The 15,040-nt window shown below is 44.7% G+C and overlaps 1 protein-coding gene across 2 annotated transcripts in view; it reads right to left on the bottom strand.

Annotated features, from left to right (window-relative positions):
* Window positions 1-15,040, bottom strand: part of Stac (SH3 and cysteine rich domain) — a 120,005-nt gene that overhangs the window by 26,670 nt on the left and 78,295 nt on the right. For both annotated transcript variants that reach the window (XM_048424052.3, XM_048424053.3), the window contains 5 exons: window positions 14,523-14,623; window positions 12,991-13,072; window positions 12,109-12,224; window positions 10,489-10,567; window positions 135-199 (listed from right to left, as the gene is read on the bottom strand). In XM_048424052.3, coding sequence (XP_048280009.2) covers window positions 135-199; window positions 10,489-10,567; window positions 12,109-12,224; window positions 12,991-13,072; window positions 14,523-14,623 — 443 coding nt within the window. The remainder of the gene's footprint in view (window positions 1-134; window positions 200-10,488; window positions 10,568-12,108; window positions 12,225-12,990; window positions 13,073-14,522; window positions 14,624-15,040) is intronic.

Genomic DNA, 15,040 nt, shown 5'->3' with positions numbered 1-15,040 from the left:
TTGTCAGACATGTTACATTTTTCTCCAAATGATTAAGACAATTTGGCATGAAACTATGCCCCCCCACTTAGGTGATGATCGGCAGTTTGATGCAGAAACTCTTACCTGACCCGTGTTCTGTGACTTCTACATACCTGGTGGTTTATGGTCTTTGCTTGGTCTCCGAAGTCATCGGTGCCGTTTTCTGGATATGTGAACACTGAGGGAGGAAAGAGAGCACAGACATTTTGTGTGGATGATAGCCGTGTTTGGGGACACGCACAACAAGGGCAGTTTTGATTTTCCCCTGAACTTGAACTGGAGCTTATCACTGGCTGCTTCTTACCCATCCCCTTCTTTCCCTCTCTACCTTCATTCTTCTTTCAGAGACGTTTTCCCTGCCTCCTCATGCAGCATCCTTCTAAGCCCAGTTGGCACCCACAGCCTGTGTGTACGCAGTGATACAGTCCCACCATCACTGGCCAACTGTGTGCTTGAAACTCAGTCTCCTTTGGGAGTGTCCTGTCAGAGGCAAAGGCTGTTCTCTGTGTGGAATCACTTGAGAAGACAGTCTGTTCATTAGAATAACCTTTCTGAAACACCAGAATTTTAGATTCACTATTGTGATGCTCTTAATGCTGTCTATATTCTGTTTTGAAGACTAAATCATTAGTTTTAAACTTCAGAACATTCCCCTGATTGCTTATTCTAACATACTGAGGCTGCTGGCTGATCTTCTTTGAGCTTAGTTTTGAACTCTAATCCTCTTCCATGTGTGCTGGAGCACCAGTCTGAAGGTATCACCTTTGATAATACAGCCTCTCACGATGGATGGCAGTTCTCACTGTTCAAAAGGCACCCTAGCTGAGCTCTCACTCTCCAGATGCACACTTGCCCAGAGTTCTCGCTGTCCAGGTGCACACTTGCCCAGAGTTCTCGCTGTCCAGATGCACACTTGCCCAGAATTCTCGCTGTCCAGATGCACACTTGCCCAGAGTTCTCATTGTCCAGAAGCACACTTGCCCAGAGTTCTTTACAAAAACCCAGTGAGCTTTACTTGCTAGCTTGTCATTCTTACTAGATGGATATCCCTTAGAGTAAATTGAAGCAGAAGGTTCCATGTTTATAAAGTAAGTTTGATCTGTAAATTATTGTACCATTAGGATGGCTTGTTGTTTTAGAATACATATTTACTCTTCATTCTTTTACTTTACAATAGCAAGGAGATTATCAGCACAACATGGTGCATACCACAGAAATCCATATAATTTGGTTCACTGGTGTCCTGATTCTACTGTTCATTCATTTATTAGTTTTGTAAAAATTACACTTTGTGTATGTGTGTGTGCATGTGCGTGTGTGTGTGTGTGTGTTGCACACTACAGTGTGCCTTTGGAGATCAGAGGACAGCCAGTGAGAGTCAATTCTCTCTTTATATCCTGTGTGGCCTGGGGACTGAACCCAGGTTGTCAGACTTGGAGGTAAGCTCCTTTACCCACTAAGCACCACCAGTATCTCTACTGTTGCTAACACAGACTGAGGAGTTCTATGTTAAAAATCTACATGAGAAGTAGAAAAAGACAAGATCTCCTGAGTAAATTGAGAGCATGGGGACCATGGGAGAGGGCTGAAGGGGAGGGGAGAGAAAAGGAGGGGAACAGAGAAAAATGTATAGATCAATAAAGTCTATAAAAAAACACATTCAAAGCAAGAGCTTCTGCAGAACTACTAAGGAGTCTTAAATATCCAGGGTATTCGATTTATAATTCTAGAGTTTACAGACACAGTTTTGTTAGCACAAGGATGCTTAGTATGTCCATGTGCTCAATGGTGCATTGCTGAGTTGTGTTAAGTGGTCCTAGAGTTTGCCTGAAGTATTTGGTCACTTAACCTGGTGTTTACCTGTTGAAACAGGGCAGAGACAAGAAACACCCTTTTCTGGTATTGCATCATCTCTTCAAATCCTGGTGTAAACATTTGGTTCTGTAAGTGTAAAACTATATTATTTCCAAAAAAGCAGTAAGTAATTGAATGGAAACAAGTAAACAGGGTCTAAAGAAGGGATCAGGTGAGTCTACAGTGTCTAGTTTGGAATGATTATGCAGTTTTAATTTCATATTATTTTAGTCTTTTATTGAATATCCATCAGATCTTCTAGTTCAAAGTGTGTATTATTCCTGTAAACTGATGCAAAAAATTATTAGTGACTTTAAGCTACCTAGATATACAGTCAAAAGCAGAATATAACCAGGAGTGGTGGAAGTTTTAAGATCTATTTTCCCAAGCCATTTCTTCTTCTTCCTAAGATTTTTAGTCATTAAATTGTGTGTGTGTGTTTGTGTGTGTGCACACACAAGAGTGCCACAAAGTGTCAGATCCCCTAAATCTGGAGTTACAGGTGGTTGTAAAACATCTTACATGGGTGTTGGTGACCTAGGTTGGGTGGATGCTGGAAACTGAACTCAGGTCCTCTGCAAGGGCAGCATGCTTCCCTCCCCAAATTGTTTCTGAAACCTATTTGCAGAAAGGAGGAGAAAAGTAAGGCAGTTGTCTCTATATTGTACAACTGTGTGTACTGTGCAACCGTGTGTACTGCACAACCGTGTACATTACACAACTGTGTATGCTGCACAACCATGTACATTACACAACTGTGTACATTGCACAACTGTGAATACTGCACATCTGCGTACACTGCAGAACCATGTACACTGCATAACTGTGTATACTGCACCACCATGTATGTTACACAACCATGTACACTGCACAAATGTGTACATTGCAGAACCATGTAAACTGCAGAACTGTGTATATTGCACAACTGTGTACACTGCAGAACCATGCGTACTGCAGAACTGTGTATACTGCACAACTGTGTACACCGCAGAACCATGTACACTGCAGAACTGTGTACACTGCAGAACCGTGTACACTGCACCACCGGGTACACTGCACAGCTGCTATTTTTGCTGCTTTGAAGTGATTTTTCCTTCGCTGTGTGTGGACAAAAGGTCTTCCTTTTTCATTTTCTGCTTTCTATTTCACCTTGCAGACGTGTGACGCCCATGTTTGTCTTCTTTGGAATGACACTTGCCAGGTGACATTACTGAATTATCAGCTATGGATCCTAATTTGAGTCCTTGGTCTAATTGTGATGTAGTTGTTATGCAGTCTCCTTTGGAAGTACATCGCTGGGTTCAGCTCATGAGAATCTTTCTTCATCCATATTCAAGAGAGAGCGGCCAGCAATTTTCCTTTCTCCAGCCTTGTTTGGTTTTGAAGTCAGTATTGTAATAGCCTCGTAAACCAAGTTAGAGAATGCGTCTGCCCTTCTTCCTTGCTGTACTTTCGCTTCTCAGAGAGAGTTTATGTAATGTGGAAATTTTCTACTCCTTAATCGTTTGGTAGAATTTACCTATGAAGTTGTCCAGGCTTGGTAGTTTTGTCATGAAAAAAAATTAAATATTGATTCGGTTTCTATAAGGATGAGAAACAACTCACAATTTCTATTTCCATCCCTCTGCCATTGGTACAGTGATTTTGGTATCGGCTCATTTAGAAAAGGGTTTTGAGCTTTCCAGAGAGTTTGGTCGTGATGGTCTTTTCAGTCATATTTCCCTTTGGTTATGGCATCTCGATTCCTATTCTCTTCCATCTTCAAACTTGTTAGAGCTTATAAATTTTATTCTCCTTAATATCCAGTCAAGATTTATTGCCCTGTCCTGGCAAGCTAATGGTGTCTGCTCTTATCTTTACTATAGCTATCTCCATAGTGCTTTTGGATGGGATATCATATTTTGTTTTCTGACTTTTTTATTGATATGTATGTATACATGTTCATGTGTGTGTGTGTGTGCATGTGTGTTTTGTGACTGTGCATGCATGTGTGTGTGTATGCATGTTTAAGGAATATGGAGGATAACCTCAGGTAGAGTTCCTAGTGTGTTCTCTCTGATTGGTTAGCTCCTCCTTCCCACTCAACTCATTCAATTCTTGTTACTTTTCGTAGTTTGGAAAATTTGCTCTATTTTACTATACCTTGTGTTATTGTCTTGGATCTTTAATGAGGCACATTTTAATAAAATCTAAAGTGAAATGTTTTTAAGCTTCCTTCAAACAATATGAGGATCACTGAATGCCCATGGTCTGTTTAGAGATTGGAACTTTAGATGTTTTGTTGGTAACCTTTAAAAGCACCATGTTTTTTTTTTTTTTTAGGAAGTCAATGTATGTTTGTTGAAATTTAACTATACGCTTGTCATTTTATTTCTCATTTATTTATTATCACATGTGCATATGATGTGTGAAGGTGGCAAGCATGTGCAGGCCAGAGAACAACTTCTAGAGGTCAGTGTCCTCTATCCACAGTGAGATCTGGGGATTGACCTGAGGTTGCCAGGCTTCAGTGGCAAGTGATTCTACTCACAGGTCCACCTCCCTGGCCCCATTGCTCTCTTTGCTTTTCATTTCTTCTTGTCAGAGTGTTTGCTGTGTGTGGTGGTTTGAAATAAAATGGTCCCCAAAGGGAGTGGCACTATTAGGAGGTGTGGCCTTGTTGGAATAGGTATGATCTTGGAGGAAGTGCGTCCCTGTGGGGTGGGCTTTGAGGTCTCTCTTTTCAAGCATCATTCAGTGTGACTGTGACAGTCAGATGACTTCCTGTTGCCTCTGAATCAAAATAGAAGTACTCTCAGCTCCTGAACCATGTCTGCCTGCAAGCCGCCATGCTCCCTGCCATGATGACAATGGACTGAATCTCTGAAACTGTGAGTCTCCCCAATGAAACACTTTCCTTTTTAAGAGTTGCCATGGTCATAGTGTCTCTTCACAGCAATAGAAACCTCAACTAAGATGCTACAGTTGCTTTATTTGTAATTCCAGGTTAAGAGTCCTCCTTCCCTCCTCCCTTCCTCCCTCCCTCCCTTCCTCTCTCCATCCTTTTCTTTATTCTTTCTTTCATACTAAAGATGCCATTTTGCTGTTAGCTTCAGCTATAATCTGAAATAAGCTTCTGTGTAATTTTCATCACTCTGGGTATCATCTGCCTCTCATTCTCATCAGCATTTTGCTGCCTTTGCAGCCCTGTTCTGTCACAGAGATGCCCAAGGATGGCTCTCAGGAGTGCTGTCCTCCATCAGTTCTGTAAGTTCTCAGCCAGAATGCTCTTGAATGTTCTCTTACTCCCATCTCTGTATGCACGTCTAGAGAGTCGCTTGGATGGGCACTGAAGCTGTCTACTCTCTTTCTCTCAGATTCCAGGTCCTTGCTGCCCTGGGTATTCACTATTTTCATTGGCTCTGTGTTTCTGGACGCTGCTTCTCTCTTCAGATGTGTCTAACACCCTGTTCAACCCGCCAATCACATTTCTACTTTATAATAGTCTAGAAGCTCTCTCTCTGGAGTTGTCTTCAAATTTTCGTATTTGATAGTTTCTTGTTCTCCCATTGGATCTTATAGTTTATGTTTAACATTTTAAACATAAATGGCTACATAATTCTGTTTGATAATTTTGACACATGTGCCTCCAAGGACTCTGACCCTAAATTAACTGACCCTGCTACCTCTCCCTGGCAGCGGCACGTTGTCAGGTGGGCTCTGTGGTGCACTGGCTAACACAGTGTATATCTAGTGTGTGAGCAGTACATTTTCCTGTTGGGTGAATTGCGATTGTTAGACTATGATTGTTGAAAGCTTATTGTTGGGAGTGTTTGAGCTCTTGATTTAAGTTCCATAGACAGGAGTTACCTTTACCTCTGTGCACAAGTTATGACCTGCTCTCTCAGCTGACAGTTTTAAAGAGAAATTTCTATGTGCTTTGCTCACACACGGAACATGGATTCGGACGCAAATTCAAGAAGGGAAGTTCTACCTCTCCTCTCTTTCCTACTCCCCCGTTCACTCTCTGTTCCTCCCCCATCTCCTCTTCTTTACTCCCCCACTGGTGACAATTTAGTATTTGATATCCAGAAACAACATTAGCTGAAGAGAAAAGTAAATCTTCAATAGCAAAGTTGGTTTATTTTTCTTTCTGGGCAAAAGTTCTTCACTCAAGTGCAAACTGAGGCAACACTGGACTTTGTGACATCCTTGAGTGGATGTGACCAGCTCAGTCTTTTTGGAAGAAAACGTGTAAGAATGTGTATTGCCCGAACCCTGTTCCTATTCCAGGGGATCATGATCAATACGGCTGTGGTGAAATGCAGCTACCAAAGGCTGCTGGGAAGGCTGATATCTGGCATTCTGAGCAGAAACAGACAATTGCCTATGGCTTCTCAGTTTTCATATTGTTTTGCCATGAGGGAAGTATTTAGCAGGGGAGCCTGAGGTGAAAGCCAACACCTCCCCGTCTATAATGATAGACCCAGGAGAACTGAAAAAAGGAAGGAGGACTCGGACCTGCCCAGGACAACCCAGAACAGAGAAGGCAGACTTCAGTCTTAGCAGTAATGATGTCAACTGAGATCTCTTTTAAGGAGGCTGGAGAGAGATGTTTCTCAGAGAATCTGACATGCCCTTTGACTGGAAGATATAACATGTATGTGAATTATGTGCGCTTTTTGGACATGATGAAACACCATTCAGAACTGGTTGTGACCAATTCCACAAAACTTCTGAGAGGCCACATAGTCTGGACACGATCAAGGGGCCCCTAAGGAAGTTAAAGTATGTCAATGTGCTTTCTTCCCATTATCTCAGAGACTTCACGGATGAGGGACTGAGATCAATCAAAACAGTGTGGAGCAAACTGCTGCATAGCTAATCCCCCTCCGGCTGCTAAGGCATTGGGAAGAAAGCTATTGCTGATCAAAGGGGTTGGTTATACATAAACCTCTAAAGCTTGCTAGAGTTTATAGCTAGCTATAAATGGATCTTTCTCTTTCTATGACTTTTATTTTTTTTTCTTTTCCTTTTTTCTTACTTAAAAAAAATTGAGATGGGCTGCTTCTGTAGTTTGGGCTGGCCTTGAACTTCTGATCATCCTATCTCTGAGCATTTGGATTTCAGGTGTGAGCTACCACGTCACCCCACACACACACTCCGTGTGTGTGTGTGTGTGTGTGTGTGTGTGTGTGTGTGTGTGTAGTGAGAGAAACCAAGTGCTCTAACCCTACTTTTCAAATACCACAGATCATATGTACACGTGGACTCAGCAGGTCTAGGTGGCCTGAAATTCTGCATTTCTAACAAGGTCCCAAATAATATGGGGCCTACTCATCTGTGGGTGGGTAGAGTGGAGTCTCTGGGCAGCATTTGTTACTGGTAATCACACTTCACAGTGATAATTCTCAAGTCCATCTCTTTGCAATGTATAGTTCTGTTAAGAGCAGTTGGTGAGAGAAGACCTCTCTACCATTAAGGGAAATCTTACCTATCAAATGGATGAGTCTAACAGGCTAGTGTAGATGGAGTCAGACCTGGATGGCTGAGACAGAGTCATGTGATAGGCATGTGATGGATGCTATGGGAAGATTTGCTGATGGGCTAGATATGGAGGTGTGTGAAGAAGGGGGAGACAGACCAAATGCAAAAGACTTTGTCCTAATGAACTTGTTGAGTGATGTTCCTATTTCCTGAGAGAGACAGGTGTGGAAGAGTCCATGTGATTGGATGGCTGGACAGACCAAGAAAAGGCACTGTGTATTTGATAGTTTTATGGCCCCTGTTCTGCAGCTGGAGACTAGGGCAGAGCACGAGATCCAGAAAAGCCCTGGCCAAAGCTGATTAAAACTGGCCACCGGGGCAGACACACTATCTCAAATCCATTCGGCCCTGCACAAAATCTCTAGGCCATTGGGTGGAGAGTTAAGGTGCTAATGAAGGATGGGGTGGTAGGTAGCACCATGTACCAGAGCTTGAGCCAGATGGTCCGTGCTGTGCAAAGGAGCCCGCAAAGCACAGTCTACTGTGTGCTAAGCACTGCTGAGCTCCTGAGCTAGCTCTCTGCTCTGGCCAGTTGGCCCTTCCTTTCTCTTAACAAACTGTTGCCCCAGAGTCCACTGCAGCTATGTGTCTCTGCTTAGTTCTTTGTTTGGAGACTCAAGAATCCAGAACCCTCCTTAAAGTGCCCAGGAACCCCGATATCAGCCAATATTAGTTCCATATTCCAAAGACTGGGCCTCATAGGCTATAGCTATCTGGAGAAGCTTGCTGGAGATGAAGCCTGACTTATTGTGTGTGGGTGGCATTACATTATCTTATTCAAAGATCACAGCAGCCTTATGGATTCACAGTTACTGAAATTACACTTAAAAGTTGCAATTGCTAACAAGTGCTGATTCCCCTCTTGGGCCCACAAGGTAACTAAAAGTAAGTGTGAGAGCCTGGACGCCTCCCTGCCTTCAGTTTTGTATCTGTGGCTGGGTTAAGACTTAGAGGTAAAGTCCTTAGCCTTCCCTGATGAGTCATCTTGAACTTCAGGAAGACCTCTTAGATGAGGACAATCATCCATGAAGATGAGGCTGTGCCCCTGCAAAAATCAAATAAACAACTAACAGCATGCTGGACCTCTGTGCAGAATGAAGCTGAGATAATAGATCAGTAATGGGCAGGACTGCAGCTTGACCAAGACTCCTTAATGTGGCAACGCTCTTACCCTTTATTGCAAAAATTATTTTTACTTGTGCATGTATGTATGTATATGTACTTACATGTGCACAAGTGACTTTGGAGCAAAGATGAGGATGTTGGATCGCCTGGGGATGGAGTTACAGGCAGTTGTGAGATGCCTGATGTGGGTGCTGGGACCTGACCTCAGGTCCTCTTCAAGAACAACAAATGCTCTTAACCACGGAGCCATCTTTCTAGCCCACCTTGCTGTCTTTTTTAACTGCTTGTTTGTACCCTGGGTCCCTGTGTCTGTTTCTTTTCTCACAGTGGCCATTATCTTCACTCTGCTTTTTGACATTATGAATCTATCTAGTTGGTCTACCTAAGCCTAGTCTGTTCAAACTTCTAGTGACGTCAATATTTTCAATTTAGAGATTGGGTAAAAGGCAGCTATTCAGTGCCTTCAGGCCACATGCTCTCAAAGTGAAACCCAGAGCAAGTCTTACTGAGGCCTAGATGTCCAGTGTGGAGGCCATCAGGTCCCCTGAAGCAGACAGACAGCGGAGAGGTGACGGTGGAGGTTAGACTCAGCATGAGCAGCTAGACTCGCCACATGAATGTACAAGTTTAGTTATGTATCTAGTGGTTTAACCTGTGAGATGTTGACCTCTGGGGCTGCTGGCTAAATCCAGTTGGTAGGCACACAGTTCTAGACAGACCTGGGCCCGGATGGCTCTGCCCGATTCTGCCTGCTAACTATGTGTCTGCTACACACTGTTAAGGGCTCAGCTGGAGGTTCCCCCATTTTCCTGTGTGATGGTGAAGAACACATGAATCGAAGTTTCCAGAAAAAAATAGCCACACCTGTGTGAAAAGGTTCAAAAAGGCTGATCAACTGATTAATCTCTGATTGTGGAGTCACTTCTTACAGATCTGGAGCCAAATCGCCCTGGACTACTTTTAGCTCCTTTAATGGGTATTTATCACTCTCTGTGTTTGACCACATATCCGTGGGGCTGTGAAGCAAAATCCTATCTGGAACGTTCAAACAGACCCCCATCTTCCACCCACCCAAAGGCTAGGGGCATCTTCAGAGAGTTGAAGCTCCAGCCGAGACATCCAGGCTTTGCTGTAACCACCTAGCTGATATTCCTACTAGTTGTGTGTGTGTGTGTGTGTGTGTGTGTGTGTGTGTGTGTGTGTGTGTTGCATGCTTGCACATTCATATACATGTTCTTATGTGTGCAGGCATAGGTGATGTGCAGGCTTGAGTGTACATGTGTGCCAGTGTTTGTGGAAGCTGGTGTGGTTAATCTTTGCTATGTATGAGTCCTCAGGCACCATCTGCCTTTCCTGTTTCTAATGTGGATTCTAGACATCCATCTCACATCCTTACACTTTCAAGGCAAGCACTCACTGAGGTATTTCCTCTCTCACATGACAGTATTTGAGTCTTCATCTCCTTTAAGGACTTAATGTGTCCCACTCTCTCTGCCTGGCACCACTGCCCACCTGATTCAGCCGTCTCCGATGCGGCACAAAGTAACGTACAAGAGGTCAGGTTTTCAGACCTAATCTGTGTCACTGGAGGAAAAACTCATTCACAGAAGGGTTGTAAACAACTCCTGAGCCTTTCAATGGCCAGGCCTGTAGATCTGAGAACACAGGAGACAGCATGGAGGGAAATGGACTCAGAGCACTGGAACTGCCTGGAATGGACACCCACCTTTCTTCAAGAGCACAGACTCTTGCCTATGTCATAGTCTAGAGCTGTCCGAGAATGAGAAGGGTGTGAAAGGAATGGCCTCAGCCCCGTAGGCCCTGAGAGTGTGCTCCAGTCCTTGCAGGCTGGTTCTCCACACAACAGAGCTATCAGAGAATGAGAGGGGTGTGAAAGGAAAGGACTCAGCCCTTGCAGCCCGAGAGTGTGCTCTGGTCCCTGCAGGCTGGTCTTCCACTCACCACTGTTGCTGCGTGTCCTGAGGTCAGATCCGTCTCCTGATCCATCAGCCTCTTCAGGAACCTCCACGAGCTCTGATGTCTTGGAGAAAAGAGGAGACAGCACAGAGTAAGCCAGTGAACCGTGATGTATCACGGGCCAACTGAGTAGAGAACTTTAATGTCCGTTCTGGATCTAGAGAGGGATTTGTATCGCATTTGTGAATTTTCAGCTGTTATATACGGTCCGCCATTGATTGACTTGCTAAGGGGCATACAATTGTCCACATATACTCACACATTTTGGCATATTTTTATTTAAATCACATTTAGCTCCATTTCTATGGTTCTTCCAGTAGCTGAGAGTTAACATCACCGTTTGAACCTCCAATGAGAATGATACCCCCTTCAGAAGGTCATCGGGTCATGCCACAAATCCCAGGAGCCTGGAGAGGGCTCAGCTTTTGAAGGAGTTACTGTACGAACATGAGAACCTTAGTCTGGATCCCCGCACTTACATAAAAGCGAGGCATGGGGGACAGGTGCTTATCACCCCAGTGTCGGGTGACCACTGGGACAAGCAGATCCCTGCGCTCACTGGCTGGCCAGGTGAGTTGACCTGGTGAGTTTCAGCATTACTGAGAAACTTCATGTCAGAAAAAACATGGTTAAAATGGTTGCAAGTGAGAGAAGGAGAGAGGGAAACCGCCTTGCCTTGACCTTTGACCTCCACATTCATGCACACACATTTGCATACCCTCGTGGGAACATTAGCACACACTAAAACACATGTACAACGGCACAAATAATAGCCTACATGCCGTGAGACAGTGTCTACTGGAGCCAAACACTTCCATTTTCCTAGCAGATCTTCAGGGCTCACGCGGAAGGGCCGTTGTAGTAACCCTGACACAGCTGTTATGCTCTCAGTCTTAGTAAAACAGAACGAGATATGTAAGTGTGTCTTCCAGAAATCGTAAACAGTGCTTTCTTCTGTGCGGGTTTAATCTTTAAAACCAACTGAACCAAAGGATGGGGAGGTCTGTTCCCTTCCTCTTTAGGGTCCCCTACAGTGCTAGCCAACTACCTACTGCTATTCACATAGCAGTGTCTGGGGAGAAGGCAGACCTAGCTGGCGTCCGTGTTATGCACAAGCTAGGAAAACACATGGAAGCTGCTTTTCCTTCTTTTAATTGCCACTTTTGCTCTAGAGAGTTTCACTCATGTAGACAATGAAACATGATTATATATATAGGAAGTCAGTAGAAGAACAAAGCTTTCAATGAGTTTAAAGGTGGCTTCGTAGCAATTGTATGGCTTCAGAAGGCTTTCTAGTCTCACATGCCTGATCTATGTTCTTACTCTCTACCACTGGGCGTGGGAGTGCACACCTGTTTGCCACTAAGCTTTGAGCTCAACAACTCCTTGAGGTTGGGTAGCCAATGAGTTTGAGGAGCCTCTCTCTCTCTCTCTCTCCCCTAATGTCGGGGTTACAGTGAGTCACAAGAACTGCCACGGCTTTTACGTGGCTTCTTGGACTCAAACTTGGGTCTTCATGCTTGCTCACTAGTACTTAGATAGCTGAGCCACCTCCTCCCCTTCCCACCCAGACAACTTTACGGAACAGAAGACGAGATCAATTACCGAGGTTCTGGGGGGTGAGTCAGACCCACTGCCTGAGCTGCCCTTCTTTGTTCTCTGGGCAAGGGAAGTGCCAAATCTGAGGGCCTCATACACGGGGTCCACCTTATTGCCACAAGCTGCAAAAAAAGAAGAGACCCATTTCAGAGAGCCCAGCTGATCCAAGAAGCCAGATCTTTGTCAAAGAGCCTTGGGGACCTGACCAGGAGACAGGTCTCTTTCCCAATGGATGAGGGCTCACATCAAATGCCCTTGCTCCTGTGTGGAACTCCACATATCCAGTCAGAACTGATCAGAACATGAAAGAAGATAACCGCACCACATCTTTAGATGGCACTTTATTAAACAGTATGTGTCATTTGCTGAGTTTCTACTCAGCATTAATAAATATGTTATTACATTACACATACTATATTAATATATTATTGCATATAATATATATGCTATATAGTTGTATATACACTATATAAATAAATAAACAGTTGTGAGAAGTAGTGACCACTGGCCCCATCTTCCAGCATGTGGCTGAAGGGTCAATGACACTTGATAAATGGGGAACTGACTCTGCACATGGGCTGCAGGGTGCCATGTCCTATGTTGATGGTTGCGTGGGTGTGTCCTTTGATGCTGATGGCTGGACAAGTGTGTTGTTTTATTGCTGAAGGTCTAGAAAGTATGGCGTTTACTTTTGAGACTCTGCTATTTTTTGCTTGAGTTTTTTGAGATAGGGTTTTTCTGTAACAGTCCCACCTGTCCGGCAACTCCCTGAGATCCTCCTGCCTCTGCCTCCCAGTGCTGGGATTAAAGGCATATGTCACCACCGCCCGGCTGACTCTGCTTCTTTTAAACTCACTGGTACCTCCATACATCCTCGTTCGAACTCACCAATGGGCATAACTTCTTTAATGCATCCAAACTGTTCATGAATGAGCAAAGGGGAGCTGTAGTAACGCCGAAATCCCTTTGGCTGGAGAAAGAATGAAAAGGAGAAAGACTTAATGTCAGAGAGGAGATAGAGAAAACCAAGCAGCAATTCTAAAGATAAAGCCAGTTGTTGTTTCCCTTGAATGTACTGACATAGTCTGCTAATGTTATAATTTACCACTGACTGGAGGAAGGGGAGAGAGGAAAAATGGAGGTGAGCAAGCTAATGTTTCATCTAGAAGGCAAGCTCCCAGCCTTCTGCCCTTGCCTCTTCTGCTCTGCTCTGTAAGCTCACAACATGCTGAACCCTCACCCCCACCCCAGAATACATCTCACAGTTTTCCACCACAGCATACTGTGGATGCTTCAGATTCTAGAAAGCCTACAGAGGAGAAGGTAGAGGTCAGGCCTGTGTCCAAGGCCCTTGTATGTTTACAGTGTCACCCAGAGCCATCAGCTTTGCTTTCTGGGTTCTTTGTGTTTCTGACCTGTGGTCTTTCTCGTGGCTTGTGGGAACTACCCTTGGAAATACAGAGGGGGACAGATGTGACAGGAATTTAAAAGAAGAGGCCATTGCCAGCCAGAGTCACTGGATGCACTTTCTAAGAACCTGGATTTGAAAGACCCCAGGGTTGGCAGGTGACTTGAAACCCATAAGCATCTATGAATCCTCACACATCTCTTGCAAATGGTGCCCATCTTTGAGCACTGCTAGAGATTGGGGTTAAAGGCAGCTCCCCACCCTGAAGCAGGTCTTTGATGGCATTGCATCTTGTATTAAGGCATTGTCCCTAGTTATCATGAACCTTTCCTTAGAGTCAGAAAAGCCATCAGAACTCCTTCCTGGGCTAGGTTTAATAGTTTCTGGAAACTGTTGCTACTTCCCTATGGTAGACATTCTTGGTGTAATACTTTGGACACTCTGGGTTCAGTCATCTTCAGAATGTGTTCAGGGGTACACTGGGACTGAAGGCCACACTACTGAGATGGCCTGGGCAGAATGTGCACAGACGGGGAGGTCTCCTCTAGTTTGACCTACGTGACTGTCACAGGGATCCTCAGGTGTGTGTGTGTGTGTGTGTGTGTGTGTGTGTGTGTGTATTAGCTTCAGACTTCTCTTTGCCCCCACTCAACTGTAACAAAGCACCCTAGTTTGCACTGGCTGCTGAGGGCTCCTGTAATGTTTAATTTTCACTCTGAAAGCCTAAATTGTCCCAGGCGAAGAGGAATGAAGTGCTACAGCTGAGAAGTCCCCACCTGAGAGGTGGGACACTCTGAGGGTCGGACTCCTTTCCTGTGTAGCACATTTGTTACAGATATTGGCACGTCTCAGCTCCTTCACTGTGCCAATTACGCTGAGTGACAGGCCAGTGCTTCTGGGGATGCTTCAGAACTCCTGAACAGGGGTTTCTTGGGTGTGGCTTCCCTGGGACAGCTCCTAAGGACTCTGGGCAGAGTGTCCCAGGGCTTCATCCGGCCTCACCAGCCCTTACCAGCTTGCCCATGCAGCGCTGGGGTGCCAGGCCGTCGGCACACTTGTGATGGATGCTCATCTTACAGGCCCCGCAGCGCAGTCCGTGCTTAGCGTGTGTTCCTGTCAGGCACACAACACACTTTGGTTAGGTACAGCTTGCCCTTTCCTGTGGTCTGGTCAGAAATCACTGAAAGAAAGGGAAACTTCTAGCCAGTTAACTCTTCTCTGAGATTTTTTTTATCCAGGAAACTTGACAAATGGAAATTTTTCATATAATGTATCCTTTCCCCAACCTCACATTTCCTGCTTAAGATATCCACTCTGGTTTTTCCCTTTTTATGTTCATGATGTTAGCAAGTCTGAACACCCGTGCTTTCTTTGTCTTAATTCAGGTTAGCAAAATCCATGTTCTTTCCTGTTCATGTTGGTTGCCCATCGTCTATCTCCTCTCTTTTGAGCCCTGCTGAGTCGTGTTGGTCCTAACATCTCACCCATTCTCACCCGCTCACCGTGACAGGGAGGTGTGGCATTAGTGGA

The sequence above is a fragment of the Myodes glareolus genome, chromosome 4 (assembly GCF_982192425.1).
Source record: "Myodes glareolus chromosome 4, mMyoGla1.1, whole genome shotgun sequence".
Lineage (NCBI taxonomy): Eukaryota > Metazoa > Chordata > Mammalia > Rodentia > Cricetidae > Myodes > Myodes glareolus.
The sequence above is the reverse complement of the archived record's forward strand: the minus strand, read 5'-3'. Positions and strand labels throughout refer to the sequence as shown.